The 17,134-nt window shown below is 45.2% G+C and overlaps 1 protein-coding gene across 5 annotated transcripts in view; it reads right to left on the reverse strand.

Moving 5' to 3' along the window:
* Window positions 1-17,134, reverse strand: part of LOC110502069 (interleukin-1 receptor accessory protein-like 1) — a 396,352-nt gene that overhangs the window by 175,561 nt on the left and 203,657 nt on the right. For all 5 annotated transcript variants that reach the window (XM_036958963.2, XM_036958961.2, XM_036958962.2 and 2 more), the window contains exons 3-5: window positions 13,638-13,923; window positions 9,114-9,300; window positions 844-997 (exon numbers count right to left, since the gene is read on the reverse strand). In XM_036958963.2, coding sequence (XP_036814858.1) covers window positions 844-997; window positions 9,114-9,300; window positions 13,638-13,923 — 627 coding nt within the window. The remainder of the gene's footprint in view (window positions 1-843; window positions 998-9,113; window positions 9,301-13,637; window positions 13,924-17,134) is intronic.

Genomic DNA, 17,134 nt, shown 5'->3' on the forward strand with positions numbered 1-17,134 from the left:
CACCTACACCACCCGATGTCACAGGAAGGCCATAAAGATCATCAAGGACATCAACCACCCGAGCCACTGCCTGTTCACCCCGCTATCATCCAGAAGGCGAGGTCAGTACAGGTGCATCAAAGCTGGGACCGAGAGACTGAAAAACAGCTTCTATCTCAAGGCCATCAGACTGTTAAACAGCCACCACTAACACTGAGTGGCTGCTGCCAACACACTGACACTGACTCAACTCCAGCCACTTTAATAATGGGAATTGATGGGAAATTATGTAAATATATCACTAGCCACTTTAAACAATGCTACCTTATATAAATGTTACTTACCCTACATTATTCATCTCATATGCATACGTATATACTGTACTCTATATCATCGACGGTATCCTTATGTAATACATGTATCACTAGCCACTTTATACTATACTATGCCACTTTGTTTACATACTCATCTCATTTGTACATACTGTACCCGATACCATCTACTGTATCTTGCCTATGCTGCTCGGTACCATCACTCATTCATATATCCTTATGTACATATTCTTTATCCCCTTACACTGTGTACAAGACAGTAGTTTTGGAATTGTTAGTTAGATTACTTGTTATTACTGCATTGTCGGAACTAGAAGCACAAGCATTTCGCTACACTCGCATTAACATCTGCTAACCATGTGTATGTGACAAATAAATTTTGATTTGATTTGATTTGATTTGATTTGATTTGATTTTACAACACAAACGCAAAGCAGTAGAATGGAGAAAAGTCAAAAAGCTGAAAAACACTGCAGGAAGAGGAAGTGATATCCTAAAGAAGTACACCGCTTCATCCCACCCTCCATCTTACCTGTGACGGTGAGCTCAGTGGTCCTGTGTACCACGAAGGCCCCGAAGGTGACCTCACAGGTGTAGTTGCCGATGTCGTCCTCTTTGACCTCTCTGATGGACAGAGAGTCTCTTCTCTGGAGGATGGAGGCCCGCCACTGCTTAGGACGACACTCCTGGGAGTCACACACACACACGAACACACACAATACAACATGGGGCTATAGTGCTATTGACACTGAGACACATGAAATCATCATAACATAGAGAACAGGTTGGATTGTTTTCTCATGAACACCAACAACAGCAATGGAAGTTCTGTTGAGGTGGCCTATGCATGATGTCTTTGATTTCTGCATTGGTCACATACTGAATTTGTCAACGCTAAGTTGCTTTGAATAGTGGCATCTATTACAGTTAAGGACATTGGGGAAGAGGAGACCAAACAGAGTCATTATATTATCTAGACAGTAGAGAGGACTGTAAAGAGAGCAGTGGAATGCATAGTGTATCACTGCCAACTAGAGAGAACCCATATGGGAAGAGTTATCCTACTTATTTGATAGAAGTGTATTGCACTGAACTGGATACTCCAGATTCAATATTCTCCGACTGGTAAGGACACGGAATGTCATTTGAAAAGTCTCCACTGGCAAAATAATGTGTTTGTGTGTGTGTGTGTGGCGTGTATGTGTGTGTGCGTATGTATGTGTGGTTTGTGTGCGTGTGTGTGTACATAGGCAGAGTGTACATAGGCTCCTCACTCCGGGTACTCTCCTCCCTCTCTGGCAGGGACAACTCTGGCTCAGAGGATTCTATTCCACCATAGCTCGCGGCAACCCTCGGAATTCAATCAGCTCGGCTGCAGAGCAATCCAAATAACTCCAGGTTCCAGCGCTCCCAGTCATTATCCAAGCCTTAATTGAATTCTGGGAAAACCTGGAGGTCGAGTCCGACTGGCTAATCTACCACTGATCTGCCTTTGATTAGTTTGGCCTGGGCCGCTCCCTGGGATGCGTGCTGTGATCCGCAGGCCATGCCTGACCTCAACAGGGGAGAACTCAGGTGAGAAAGGTAACTCGAGAGTTAGATAATAGATATCTTAGGCTAAGAGTATTTAGAGGACACACACACACACTTTTTCTCTCTCTGTATGCTGGGAGTGTTTGGTGCATGCTGGGAATTGTATGAGCGAGTGCGAGTGTTGTCTGAAGTTACATCTGTTTTTTCCTTCTTGTCTTGCTTTACTTTCCTTGGTGGTTTTCCTACACATGATTAAGGTGATTATTTATCTTATTTATTTGTTGTGGTAGAATTAAGTTGATTGTTTTTCTTGTCGAAATTGCCCTGGCTTTGGTGGGGAAGGCGACCCACAAAGGGACACCGTCCCTGTCACTTCGGCACGGCTTTAAGTGTGTTACTGAAGCTACTGTCACGGTGGAGGAGTTTCTGGTCGCCGTAGGAGAGAAGGTAGGCTATGAGAATGTTTCTTATGCGTTGTGGATGAATGAAGCGGTGGTGTACTTCTTAAAGAAGACCATCTTGTTGATCGTATGGTTGAGCATGGTGTACTTCTTAAAGAAGAGTGTCTTGTAGATCGGATGGTTGAGCATGGCGTACTTCTTAAAGAAGAGTGTCTTGTTGATCGCATGGTTGAGCATGGCGTACTTCTTAAAGAAGAGAGTCTTGTTGATTGTATGGTTGAGCATGGTGTACTTCTTAAAGAAGAGAGTCTTGTTGATCAGATGGTTGAGCATGGTGTACTTCTTAAAGAAGAGTGTCTTGTTGATCGGATGGTTGAGCATGGTGTACTTCTTAAAGAAGAGGGTCTTGTTGATCGGATGGTTGAGCATGGTGTACTTCTTAAAGAAGAGTGTCTTGTTGATTGTATGGTTGAGCATGGTGTACTTCTTAGAGAAGAGTGTCTTGTTGATCGGATGGTTGAGCATGGCGTACTTCTTAAAGAAGAGTGTCTTGTATGGTTGAGCATAGTGTACTTCTTAAAGAAGAGAGTCTTGTTGATCGTATGGTTGAGCATGGTGTACTTCTTAAAGAAGAGAGTCTTGTTGATCGTATGGTTGAGCATGGTGTACTTCTTAAAGAAGAGAGTCTTGTTGATCGTATGGTTGAGCATGGCGTACTTCTTAAAGAAGAGCGTCTTGTTGATCGTTTGGTTGAGCATGGTGTACTTCTTAAAGAAGAGCGTCTTGTTGATCGTATGGTTGAGCATGGCATACTTCTTAAAGAAGACTGTCTTGTTGATCGTATGGTTGAGCATGGTGTACTTCTTAAAGAAGAGCGTCTTGTTGATCGTATGGTTGAGCAGGGCGTACTTCTTAAAGAAGAGCGTCTTGTTGATCGTATGGTTGAGCATGGCGTACTTCTTAAAGAAGAGTGTCTTGTTGATCGTATGGTTGAGCATGGCGTACTTCTTAAAGAAGACCATCTTGTTGATCGGATGGTTGAGCATGGCGTACTTCTTAAAGAAGAGAGTCTTGTTGATCGTATGGTTGAGCATGGCATACTTCTTAAAGAAGAGTGTCTTGTTGATCGTATGGTTGAGCATGGCGTACTTCTTAAAGAAGAGTGTCTTGTTGATCGTATGGTTGAGCATGGTGTACTTCTTAAAGAAGAGTGTCTTGTTGATCGTATGGTTGAGCATGGCGTACTTCTTAAAGAAGAGTGTCTTGTTGATCGTATGGTTGAGCATGGTGTACTTCTTAAAGAAGAGTGTCTTGTTGATCGGATGGTTGAGCATGGTGTACTTCTTAAAGAAGAGAGTCTTGTTGATCGGATGGTTGAGCATGGTGTACTTCTTAAAGAAGAGTGTCTTGTAGATCGGATGGTTGAGCATGGCGTACTTCTTATAGGAATGTTTATCCAAGTTACGCCGCTTTTTTCTCTGTCAACAAGGGTAACGATTTCGAATGTACCACCGTTTATTCCCAATGAGCTATTGAAGCGCGAGTTATTGCGCTTTGGGAAGTTTGCAAGTTCAATTAGGATTGGGTTGCAAACACCTTGGGTTGCAAACACCCGGCTCTGAAACAGGTTATGTCGTTTCAAACACCCGGCTCTGAAACAGGTTATGTCGTTTCAAACACCCGGCTCTGAAACAGGTTATGTCGTTTCAGCGACAGGTGTTTATGTTTTTGGACTCAACGGAGCAGACTTTGGAGTTATCGTTTAAAGTCAAGTATGACAACAGACTGTATTTGGCTTATGCTAGTACGGGCAGTCAACAGCGTTTTGAGTGTGGTGATGTTGGCCATAAGCGACATGCTTGCCCGAAAAGGGAGAAGGCGGAGGGAGGGGCGCAGGTGGTCCTCATAATGCCTGGGCCCAATGATGTAGGGAGAGGTGGGCCGACAGTGGTTGAGCAGCCACAAGCACCTGTTGCTGAGGTACAAGTTGTCCGTGTTGAGGGTCCTGAGTTTCAACTTGTACCAGAGGGGAACATAGCGTCTGTTATGCAGCAGAAAAATATTGTTGTAGGAGGTAAGGACGAATCTGAGGAGCAATTTCCCCAGACTGGTGAGGAGATGCCCAGTATAAGTGATGGGGTACAGAAGGGGGTTCAGGTGGAGCTAGTCTCCCAGGTAGTGGAGGAGATGCCCAGTACAAGTGATGGGGTACAGGAGGGGGTTCATGTGGAGCTAGTCTCCCAGGTAGTGGAGGAGATGCCCAGTACAAGTGATGGGGTACAGGAGGGGGTTCATGTGGAGCTAGTCTCCCAGGTAGTGGAGGAGATGCCCAGTACAAGTGATGGGGTACAGGAGGGGGTTCATGTGGAGCTAGTCTCCCAGGTAGTGGAGGAGATGCCTAGTACAAGTGATGGGGTACAGGAGGGGGTTCATGTGGAGCTAGTCTCCCAGGTAGTGGAGGAGATGCCCAGTACAAGTGATGGGGTACAGGAGGGGGTTCATGTGGAGCTAGTCTCCCAGGTAGTGGAGGAGATGCCCAGTACAAGTGATGGGGTACAGGAGGGGGTTCATGTGGAGCTAGTCTCCCAGGTAGTGGAGGAGATGCCTAGTACAAGTGATGGGGTACAGGAGGGGGTTCATGTGGAGCTAGTCTCCCAGGTAGTGGAGGAGATGCCCAGTACAAGTGATGGGGTACAGGAAGGGGTTCAGGTGGAGCTAGTCTCCCAGGTAGTGGAGGAGATGCCCAGTACAAGTGATGGGATACAGGAGGGGGTTCATGTGGAGCTAGTCTACCAGTTAGTGGAGGAGATGCCCAGTACAGGTGATGGGGTACAGGAGGGGGTTCATGTGGAGCTAGTCTCCCAGGTAGTGGAGGAGATGCCCAGTACAAGTGATGGGGTACAGGAGGGGGTTCATGTGGAGCTAGTCTCCCAGGTAGTGGAGGAGATGCCCAGTACAAGTGATGGGGTACAGGAGGGGGTTCATGTGGAGCTAGTCTCCCAGGTAGTGGAGGAGATGCCCAGTACAAGTGATGGGGTACAGGAGGGGGTTCATGTGGAGCTAGTCTCCCAGGTAGTGGAGGAGATGCCTAGTACAAGTGATGGGGTACAGGAGGGGGTTCATGTGGAGCTAGTCTCCCAGGTAGTGGAGGAGATGCCTGGTATGAGTGATGGGGTGCAAGTGGGGAGTGTTGAGAGGGATGTGCCTGAGGGGAGTCAGGGGTCTGTGGCCTCAGTTGAGTAGGATCTGGAGAAGGAAACGGATATCTCTCTTGATATGACAGTAGCTGGTGACAATTTACAATCTGGAGGAGGTAAATGGGTTCCTGGATCAGACTTTTGGGAAATCTGTCAAATTGGCAGATTTTTTATATGTTGCTAAGTTTGTGAGGTCAGCTGTGATGTTACAGAAGATGGTGGGGTTAGACCAGTTGAGTGAGAAGAAGCGTTTTCGCTTGAGGAATGTGTTACTGCTGTTACGGCAGCAAAAGGTAGTGGGAAACGTGGTCAGGTTCAGAGAAATTTTAAACAATGATGATGATCATGACTCATAGGGTGTTTTTTTTCTCTTTGTCTGGTTTCTCTGTGGTTTCTTCTGCTTTTCTTTTCTCTTTTCTAGATGGAGGTACTAAGGGTGGGTTCTCTCAATATTAATGGGGGAAGGGACAGGAATAAGAGGGCTTGGGTATTAGAAGTAATAAAACAGAAAAGGCTTAATGTAGTTTTCCTACAGGAGACACATGTTGATGAGGCTATTGAGGTGGACTGGCGTATGTGGTGGGAGGGGCAGCATATACTCAGTCATGGTACTAATTTCAGTGCTGGGGTGGCCATCTTGTTTTCCTCAGGCTTAGGGGGTGACTGTGGTATCTGCAACAGAGATTGTCAAGGGTCAGGTTTTATTGGTCAAGGTGGATGTTATGGAGTTTTTGTTGATTTTTTTGAATGTTTATGCTCCTAATGAGGGTACAGAGCATATTGCAGTATTTGATCAAATAAAGGAAACCTTAAGACAGTGTGACCAAGAGGGGTGTATGGTTTTAGGGGGGGACTTGAACTGCACAGTGGATTTTACTGTTGATCGCACCGCTGAAGAACCTCACCTGCAGTCAGCTACTTGTCTGTCGGGTCTATTAACTGAGTTTGAGCTTTCTGATTAAGGAATGCAACATTTAGGCTGTACACATGGTTAAAAGTTAATGAAGGTCATGTCAGTGCAGCAAGGTTAGACAGGTTGTATGTATCTGATCGCTACTGTAGTAGGGTTGGGAGGTTAGACAGGTTGTATGTATCTGATCGCTACTGTAGTAGGGTTGGAAGGTTAGACAGGTTGTATGTATCTGATCACTACTGTCGTAGGGTTGAAGGTTAGACAGGTTGTATGTATCTGATCACTACTGTAGTAGGGTTGGAAGGTTAGACAGGTTGTATGTATCTGATCACTACTGTAGTAGGGTTGGAAGGTTAGACAGGTTGTATGTATCTGATCACTACTGTAGTAGGGTTGGAAGGTTAGACAGGTTGTATGTATCTGATCACTACTGTAGTAGGGTTGGAAGATTAGACAGGTTGTATGTATCTGATCACTACTGTAGTAGGGTTGAAGGTGTGATATTACTCCTGTGGGTTTTTCTGATCATAATCATAATCATAATGTGTCTGTTGATATCCACGAACGTCATCACCTTATTGGTATCTTAATGTTAAATTGTTACATTATGTCATGTTTTGGGAAAGGTGTTTGTTTTGGGAAAAATTCAGGTTTATAAAAGGGAATTTTGAGTCCTTGAGACAATGGTGGGAGGTTGGGAAGGCCCAAATACAATTATTTTGTCAACAGTATACTGCTCTGTCTCGTATTGAAGTTAACGAGACTATCAGGGCCCTTGAACAGGACATCAAATTTATTGAATTGAAGTTGCTCACTCAGAATGACCCCGGACTAGTCATGAACTTACAGGACAAGAAACATGAACGGAGGTCGTTTTTACATGAAAGAGTGAAGGGTGCCTTGATTAGGTCTCGTTTTGCTACCCTGAAAGATATGGATGCTCCTGGTACTTAAAAGAAAACCTAGGACAGTCGACATTGCAACGCAAACAGATGGTCTGCCTTCGTCTCCCTGATGGGAAGGTGACCACGGATGATAGTGAAATGCGCCAACATGCCGTGGAATTCTACTCTGCCCTCTATAAGGCGGAGGATTGTGATTCTCTTTGTACTGAACAGCTGTTACATGGACTTCCTCAATTGGGCCCTGAGCAGAGAGTTGCTTTGGACTCTGACATTACTCTGCAGGAGCTGTCCACAGCAGTTATGCAGCTCTCATCAGGCCGAGCCCCTGGCATCGATGGTTTACCATCTGAGTTCTATAAGGACTTTTTGGGATCTGTTGGGGGGGATTTTTCTGAAGTGGTGTGTGAATCTTTTCTCTTCCTGTTTGTATCTATTGTATCTAATTGTATCTAAATGTCTCTCAGACAGGTTGAAACAGTATCTGGGGTTGTTGGACCAGACTGACTGGACATGACCTCTCTATTGTTGATAACTTGTTTCTGATACGAGATGTTTTAGACATTTGTAAACTTTGACCGTGTAGACCACCAGTAGTCATTCAAAACAATGAAAGCTTTTGGGTTTGGGGATGTTTTTTTTTGTCTTGGATGAGTTTACTGAATACTGGGGCCTGGGTGGGGGGTGGTTTGAGCTGCCCCAACCCCGTCCAAAGGGGTATCTGGTAGGGATGCCCAATTTCAGGGCAGTTATATTATCTGGCAATTGAACCAATACTTTGTTTTTTAAGAGCGAGGCTTACTGGTTTCTCTGTGCCTGGGGTAATGAAGGGTCTCACGATAGCACTGTCTGTGTATGCAGATGACGTGATAGTTTTTATTACAGGGGGTGAGGATGTTAAGTTTCTCTCAAACGCTTTAAAGGTGTATGAGGGGGCCTCCTCAGCTAGAGTCAATTGGGAAAAGAGCGAATCGCTGTGGGCAGGTCAGCTTCAGACGGGGTCCGCACCATAGTTACCACAGGGGGGCTTCAGACAGGGTCCGCTCCACGGTTACCAGGGGGGCTTCAGACGGGGTCCGCACCACGTTACCAGGGGGGATTCAGTGGGGCAGAGATTGGATGAAGACTTTGGGGGCTCCGATGTCTTTCAGAAAAAGTACTGGGAGGGTGTAGTGGATAAAGTGTGTGCCAGACTGTCAAGGTGGAAATGGGTGCTACCCCAGCTGTCTTATAGGGGAAGGGTGCTGGTAGCCAATAATCTAGCTGCCTCTACCCTGTGGCGCAGACTAATGATTGTACAGCCACTGGGGGGTCTGATACAAGAGCTTCAGAGGACCCTTGTCAATTTCTTCTGGTCTGGACAACATTAGATTAAAGCTGTGGCCCTGTACCTGCCACTGCATGAGGGTGGGAAAGGCCTGGTGGACATTTCTTCCAGGATCATGGCTCTCTCGCTCTCTCTCTCTCTCTCTCTCTCTCTCTCTCTCCTCCCCCTCTCTCTCTCTTCTCCCCCTCTGTTCTCCTACTTTTCCGTAGGGCAAAGTGAGCTATAATATGAAAAGGTTCTCCCCTCATCAGTGTGTGAATAATGAATCCCGTCTCTGTCTCTGTATTCATGTACTGTGTGTTTCTCCTAAGATGACCTCTACACTGATACTGGTGCACTGCAGACAGGTGTCGTGTAATTCTCCTATTATTAACAAATCCCACATGCATAATCTGACCCAGTCTCAGGCTCCCACGGACATAGCTTTCACATTCCATAGAAACAACTAGGAAGTGATCTGAAAACAAAGCCATGAGGCACCATCTTCACCAAGTTAAATCAGACACACACACACACACACGTCTCTCACCTTAAACCAGATGATATGAGGATCTTTCCCAGGTTCTATGTAGTCCTCTATGTCTGGACAGGTGATGTCTTTGCTCTTGCTGAGTTCGGCCTTCTCCATATGTCTCATTTCAGAGTTGTAGCAGAGGTCTGTGTCGTTCTCAGCCACGTGGAGAGACATGGACACTTTCATACAGTAGGTTGAATTCCTGGAACATACCAACACAACCAACAGGTCACTGACAAGATTATTAGAGAAAATGCATAGTCAAAACAACTCTTCCTATTCCTTATTCCTCTTCCTATATTTACATGAGCTTTCTTTTTTCTCTCTCTGACTATACGTTTTACTCCCTCTTCCCATGTCCTCATTCCTCACACACATTGTCGGAGATAGTGCTAACGACGTGTTCATCTGCTTACTGAACCAATGACTCAGGCTCACAACCATTAATGGAGGGCCATGCAAGCCTGCCCTGGGAATACTAATGACAAAACAGACACCACACACACACACACACACACACACACACACACACACACACACACACGGGATGGAAGGAGTGGAAGAACCTGCTTAGTCATCACAGTGATGTAATAGCCCTCTGACAGCACAGGAGCAAGCCTGTGGCATTGAAATGCTGAAGGCTGGGCCTAAATACAGTCAAATGCTGAAGGCTGGGTCTAAATACAGTCAAATGCTGAAGGCTGGGTCTAAATACAGTCAAATGCTGAAGGCTGGGCCTAAATACAGTCAAATGCTGAAGGCTGGGTCTAAATACAGTCAAATGCTGAAGGCTGGGCCTAAATACAGTCAAATGCTGAAGGCTGGGTCTAAATACAGTCAAATGCTGAAGGCTGGGTCTAAATACAGTCAAATGCTGAAGGCTGGGCCTAAATACAGTCAAATGCTGAAGGCTGGGCCTAAATACAGTCAAATGCTGAAGGCTGGGTCTAAATACAGTCAAATGCTGAAGGCTGGGTCTAAATACAGTCAAATGCTGAAGGCTGGGTCGAAATACAGTCAAATGCTGAAGGCTGGGCCTAAATACAGTCAAATGCTGAAGGCTGGGCCTAAATACAGTCAAATGCTGAAGGCTGGGCCTAAATACAGTCAAATGCTGAAGGCTGGGTCTAAATACAGTCAAATGCTGAAGGCTGGGCCTAAATACAGTCAAATGCTGAAGGCTGGGCCTAAATACAGTCAAATGCTGAAGGCTGGGCCTAAATACAGTCAAATGCTGAAGGCTGGTTCTAAATACAGTCAAATGCTGAAGGCTGGGCCTAAATACAGTCAAATGCTGAAGGCTGGGTCTAAATACAGTCAAATGCTGAAGGCTGGGTCTAAATACAGTCAAATGGCTTCATTTTCTCGTCTACTTTCCTTCAATATGAGTCATTTGAGGAAGCCAGTGGCATGACTGAAACATGGGCTCATTGTCTGTAGCGGATGGCTAAGTGATGTCATCACTTCAGATATACAGTACCAGTCAAAAGTTTGGACACACCTACTCATTCCAGGGTTTTTCTTTATTTGTACTACATTTCTACATTGTAGAAGAATAATGAAGACATCAAAACTATGAAATAACACATATGGAATCATGTAGTAATCAAAAAAATGTATATTTATAAATATATTTTATTTTTGAAATTCTTCAAAGTAGCCAACCTTTGACTTGATGACACCTTTGTACACTCTTGGCCTTCAGCATTTCAACCAACTTCACCTGGAATACTTTTCCAACAGTCTTGAAGGAGTTCCCACAAATGCTGAACACTTGTTGCCATTCCCACCACCATCACCCCCATCTCTCTGCCTTGTGTGACCTGTGTAGCATATGGGGCTTCATTTCGTGACATTAACTTTACTGCTGGCCAGATGCTTCCTTTCAGGCTACATGACAGGCTTTCATATTATAGAGTCAAGTTATGGAAGTAATAAGAGAATCCCCTCTCCCATAGAAACACCTGACCTCCAGACCATAAAACACACACAGCTGAGGCTGTCAGACACTGCACCAGGCTACTAGATGTGTAGCCAACAGGCTGGCTGGAAGGCTCTCTTACTGTGGAACGGAGCAAACTGAGAATAGGTAAAGTAGGATTGGACTGGAAACCGTAACCAGATGTTAGATAATGCATTGACAGTGTTATTTAAAATGTTGTGTTTTTACTTCGCCTTTCAAACTTTCAAAAACTGTTTCACTCCAACACAGCAAGCTTTAGTCTCCAACTCGCGTTAGCTTCCATTCCCCACACATTAGTATCCCTCACATACGTTCGTTCTCAGAGTAATCACAACAGGAAAACACACGCAGACCACTGAGAGATACAGGCTCATTTGAGAGGTGGTGAATTCATTCAGTGGGAGACACGTGCATGGACTACAGAGGTGGAGGGAGATTGTTTAGAGGAGAGAAAACACTGGAGATGACAGCTTTACATTTACATTAAGTGGGGATGGAGAGAGGGAGAAAGAGAGAGAGGGGGAGAGAGAGAAACAGAAACAAGGAGAGAGAAAGAGAGGGAGAGAGAGAGGAAGAGCGATAGAGAGAGGGAGTAGAGAGAAACAAAAACAAGGAGAGAGAAAGAGAGATAGAGAGAGGGGGTAGAGAGAGAAACAGAAACAAGGAGAGAGAAAGAGGAAGAGCTATAGAGAGAGGGTGTAGAGAGAAACAGAAACAAGGAGAGAGAAAGAGAGAGGGGGAGAGAGAGGAAGCGAGATAGAAACAGAAACAAGGAGAGATTGTTATGTAGATTAAGTCACCTTCACACATACACTGATGGGAAAAATTTGATTCCAGACAGCAAAGGAGAAAAGCGACCAACACACACACACACACAGACACACACACACACACACACACACACACACACACACACACACACACACACACACACACACACACACACACACACACACACACACACACACACACACACACACACACACACACACACACACACACACACACACACACACACACACACACACACACACACCCCATATCTCCTTCAGGGGAAAACATCTGGAGGGTTTCAATGCTAAGCTGTACTTTCTCCAGTGAAGTATTGATCTATATTTAGATATAGCCAACTCAATGTAGCAGCATCCTCCAATGCACCACAATACCGTAAGACTATCTACACCCTCCAAACACATAATAACCAGTCAAACTTCAAGTGAATGGTTGAAAATATGACTAGATTTTAACAATACAATCAGCAATCACTGAGAAAAACCAGGAGACAAAAACAAATGCTGTAATGTGGGGATATTGACTGTACAAGCAGCAGTGGACTCCTCTCTGTCTCTCTTTTTCTGCCTCTCTCTGTCTCTCTCTCTCTCTGCCTCTCTCTCTCTCTCTCTCTCTTTGTCTCTCTCTCTCTGTCTCTCTCTCTCTCTCTGTCTCTCTCTGCCTCTCTCTGTCTCTCTCTGTCTCTCTCTGCCTCTCTCTGTCTCTCTCTGCCTCTCTCTCTCTGTCTCTCTCTGTCTATCTCTGCCTCTCTCTCTCTGTCTCTCTCTGTCTCTCTCTCTGTGTCTCTCTCTCTCTATCTCTCTCTCTGTGTCTCTCTCTCTGTGTCTCTCTCTCTCTGCCTCTCTCTCTCTGCCTCTCTCTCTCTCTATCTCTCTCTGCCTCTCTCTCTCTGCCTCTCTCTGCCTCTCTCTGCCTCTCTCTCTCTGCCTCTCTCTCTCTGCCTCTCTCTCTCTCTCTCTCTCTCTCTCTCTCTCTCTCTCTCTCTCTCCCTCTCTCCCTCTCTCCCTCTCTCTCTCTCCCCATTTTCCCAGCAGAGATGCTTGGTGGAAGTGTTTGGGTCATGTGTGCTAAAATTTGCAACTCAGAAGCTTACCCTCCAACAAAAAGAGAATTGATTTCAGCTCAGTGGCAAATCTCCAAAGTGCTTCTCTGATTAGGTTACTGGAGAACTCTTGAATACCCACCATGAATAACATCTGAATACATGAAGCCTTTTAACACTTTAAAACACTGGAGAACATTTCCTAATGCATGTGATCTGCTTGTCTAGTGTCATACACATACACACACATAGAGGACGTTCTCAGTGTGCTGGCCATAGAAATGATTTTTAAAGTAATGGTCAAGTCTTAGAGAGGGAGAGAGTGAAGGAGAGAGAAGGAGGGAAAGAGTGAAGGAGAGAGAAGGTAGAGAGTGAAGGAGAGAGAAGGAGGGAGAGAAGGAGGGAGAGAGTATTATGTTGCCTCCAGGCCTATGAGAAACATCCACTTCAGACCCTCTCGACAGAACGACAGAAACACAACCCCTTTGATTCTGACTCAGCCGGAGAAAGAAGGGGGGAAGAGATTGTGAGAGAGAGCGAGTGTGGTAGGAGAAAGAGTTGGAAAGACTCAGCAATCAATATCACAGAGGAGTACGCACGGTTAAAAGTAAACAATTCCTAGTTTCCCTAGTTTGTCCCTCGCGTCTTACCGTAGCTCTAGTATCCTTACTTCCTCCTCTCTTACCGTAGCACGCAGGAGTAGACTCGAGCAGTAGAGCACAGTTTGTCCCTCATGTCTTACCGTAGAACGCAGGAGTAGAGGCCCACGTCCTGCAGGTCGGCCGGTCTGAACCAGATGGCGTCCTCCTCCTTGCTCATGCGCACGCCGTTGAAGGAGATGGGCTCCTCGAAGTCTCCGTGACCCAGGCCAGTGCTGCGGTACCACATGAGGCTGAGGCCCACGCTCTGAGCCTGGCTGTAGTTGGCCCGGATGTAGCCGTAGAACAGGGCACACTTCAGCCTCACCGGCTCTCCCTGCAGCACACGGTACTTCAGGTAATCCACTGACCAGTCTGTACAGAGGTCAACTATGGAGAGAGAGATAAAGAGAGAGAGAGAGAAAAAGAAAAAGAGAGAGAAACAGGATGTTATATTCTATTGAGTTAGCTATCCTCAAGACAGAGGAGAGAGAGTTCAATTCTTCTTTGTAGACAAGTCTGTACAGCTGTCAGCTATGGGGAGGGGGGGGGGGGTTACACATGTTTCTATCCTACCATCATTAGTCCCCTCCTCCTCACTCAGTAAACATGGAAACAAAACAACAATGTTGTGCACTGAGCGAGAGAATATTACATCTGGGAAAACAGATTTCAGCTGTATTTCATCAGTGTGGCCTTGGTGGATGCTAAATTGGTGTGTGTGTGTATTTCCGTCTGTGCCACTTTCTGTTCCTATTCTCTCATCTTCTCTCATCCATTTCCATCCTTCTCACAAACGTTTACACCTGGAAAGGTGTATGGAAATATTTCCATCAGTGACGTCCGGACCCCGTAGTGCTGTAGACAGACTACCACTACTGTTTAAAACACCGCCAAGACATCATACACTAAGTGATAGAGGGGAACACAGTTCTTTATTTGGATCCATATTAGCTCAATGTCTCCTCTCTGGACATGGTGGCAGAGAGGTTAACCCACGGCCAGCAATCCGTCTGTGATCACTTGTTTACAAATTTCACTTTGTGTGTGTGTGTATATATGTATGTGTGTGTGTGTGTGTTTGTATGTGTGTGTGTCTGTATGTGTGTGTGTGAGTGTGCGTGCGTGTGTGTGTGTGCGTGTGCGTGTGAAGTGCTACAGTAAAGGACCCCTGCTGTGTGGAAGTCTGAGTGATACAGAACCCTCACAGGGACAACTACACTTAATAATTAATGCCCTTAATTACCATAGCATGTGTGTGTGTTATATGACTGTGTGGGTGTCTGCCCAATTATTCCCCTTAATTAGCAGTAGGCCTCACAAATCTGAGTGTATTTTTATGTGTGTGTGTGTGTGTGTGTGTGTGTGTGTGTGTGTGTGTGTGTGTGTGTGTGTGTGTGTGTGTGTGTGTGTGTGTGTGTGTGTGTACGGGATAGAGAGAGTAATACATTAACTGTGGGATTCTGTCTAATTAACACCCTTAATTATCAGAACAGGCTCCCTTCTGTTGACACGATTGTGAGGTTGTGATAAGCACACACACACACACACACACACACACACACACACACAACCCTTTGGAATGTGATTACGTAACCACGGAGTGTGTTTCTGATAAACATTATTGACATTAAGAGATCATTGGGGTTGCTTTAGAAACAGACAGGCAATGTCCTTCTCATTATCCAAATATCATCTCCACACAAATCCTATACAAAGGTTTTATTCCATTGCAGGCATCGCATTGGCCACCTTTGATAATCCAGTAGAGCATTAGATGTATTGGATTGGTTTGAAGGCTATTATTTATGATAATGAAAGTTGCCTTGATTAAGAGACAGAGTCAATGCATGAAGCAGAAATAATCCGTTTTTTTCTGTTTTGACATTAGACTAATTCTTCATTGCTAAATTACGACTCTGCCTCTCACTGTAATATCTCTCTAACTCTCTCTTTCCCTTTCCCTCTACCTTTCTACCCCCCCCCCCCAACATCCTCTCATTCCACATCCTTTCACAGTAATTTCACATTAAAATCTCAAAATATCCTATATTGCGCAAGCACACAAACAAACACACACACACACACACACACACACACACACACACACACACACACACACACACACACACACACACACACACACACACACACACACACACACACACACACAGAGTGTTAAATCAACAAACACTGAAAAAGTGGAACCATATACACACTGGAACCAGTGTTAAATGAACACACTGTTAAAGTAAAACCTTATTTCAATATTTCCCAGAGTGACTGTATTTGTTAGGTGACAAAAACATGGTTGTTGCATTCATCCATTTTCAATTTTCTTGGACATCACCAAGTGAAATCCTCAGTGAAGATGTTATCATAAAAATGACAAAATACCATATGTATTTCATAAGGGCTTAGAGTGCATTCAGAAAGTATTCAGACCCGTTCACTTTTTCCCCCAAAGAATTACATTACAGCCTCATTCTAAAACTGATGAAATGGTTTTTCCCCTCATCAATCTACACACAATACCCCATAATGACAAATCCCAAAACTTTTTTTAGCACATTTTTTCCACAAAAAAAAGAATCACTTTTACATAAGTATTCAGACCCTTTAGTCAGTACTTGGTTGAAGCATCTTTGGCAGCGATTACAGCCAAAAGTTTACTTCTTCTTCTTTCTACAAGCTTGGCTGTATATGGGGAGTTTCTCCCATTCTTCTCTCCAGATCCTATCAAGTTCTGTCAGGTTGGATGGGGAGCGTCACTACACAGCTATTTTCAAGTCTCTCCAGAGATGTTCCATTGGGTTCAAGTCCAGACTCTGGCTGGGTCACTCAAGGACATTCAGAAACATGTCCCGAAGCCAATCTTGTGTTGTCTGGGCTGTATGCTTAGTGTTGTTGTCCTGTTGGAAGGTGAACCTTCGCCCCCAGTCTGAGGTCCTGAGCACTCTGGAATAGGTTTTCATCAAGGATCTCTCTGTACTTTGTCCGTTTATCTTTCCTTCGATCCCGACTAGTCTCCCAGTCCCTGCCACTGAAAAACATCCCCACAGCATGATGCTGCCTCCACCATGCTTCAGGGATGGTATTGGCCAGGTGATGAGCGGTGCCTGGTTTCCTCCACACGTGACGCTTGGAATTCAGGCCAAATAGTTTCATCTTGGTTTTATCATGTTCTGAGAGTCCTTTAGGTGCCTTTTGGCAAACTCCAAGCGGGCTGTCATGTGCCTTTTACTGAGGAGTGGCTTCCATCTAGACACTCTACCATAAATGCTTGATTGGTGGAGTCCTCTCCACAGAGGAACTCTGGAGCTCTATCAGAGTGAACATTGGGTTCTTGGTCACCTCCCTGACCAAGGCCCTACTATCCTGACTGCTCAGTTTTGCTAAACGGCCAGCTCCATGAGGAGTCTTAATGATTCCAAACTTGGAGGTCACTGTTTTTTGGGGGACCTTCAATGCTACAGAATTGTTTTGGTACCCTTCCCCAGATCTGTGTCTCAACACAATCCAGTCTTGGCGCTCTACGGACAATTATTTCTACCTCTTGGCTTGGCTTTTGACCTGACATGCACTGTCAACTGTGGGACCT

This window comes from Oncorhynchus mykiss, chromosome 22, assembly GCF_057628025.1.
Source record: "Oncorhynchus mykiss isolate SJ-2025 chromosome 22, ASM5762802v1, whole genome shotgun sequence".
Classification (NCBI taxonomy): Eukaryota; Metazoa; Chordata; class Actinopteri; order Salmoniformes; family Salmonidae; genus Oncorhynchus; species Oncorhynchus mykiss.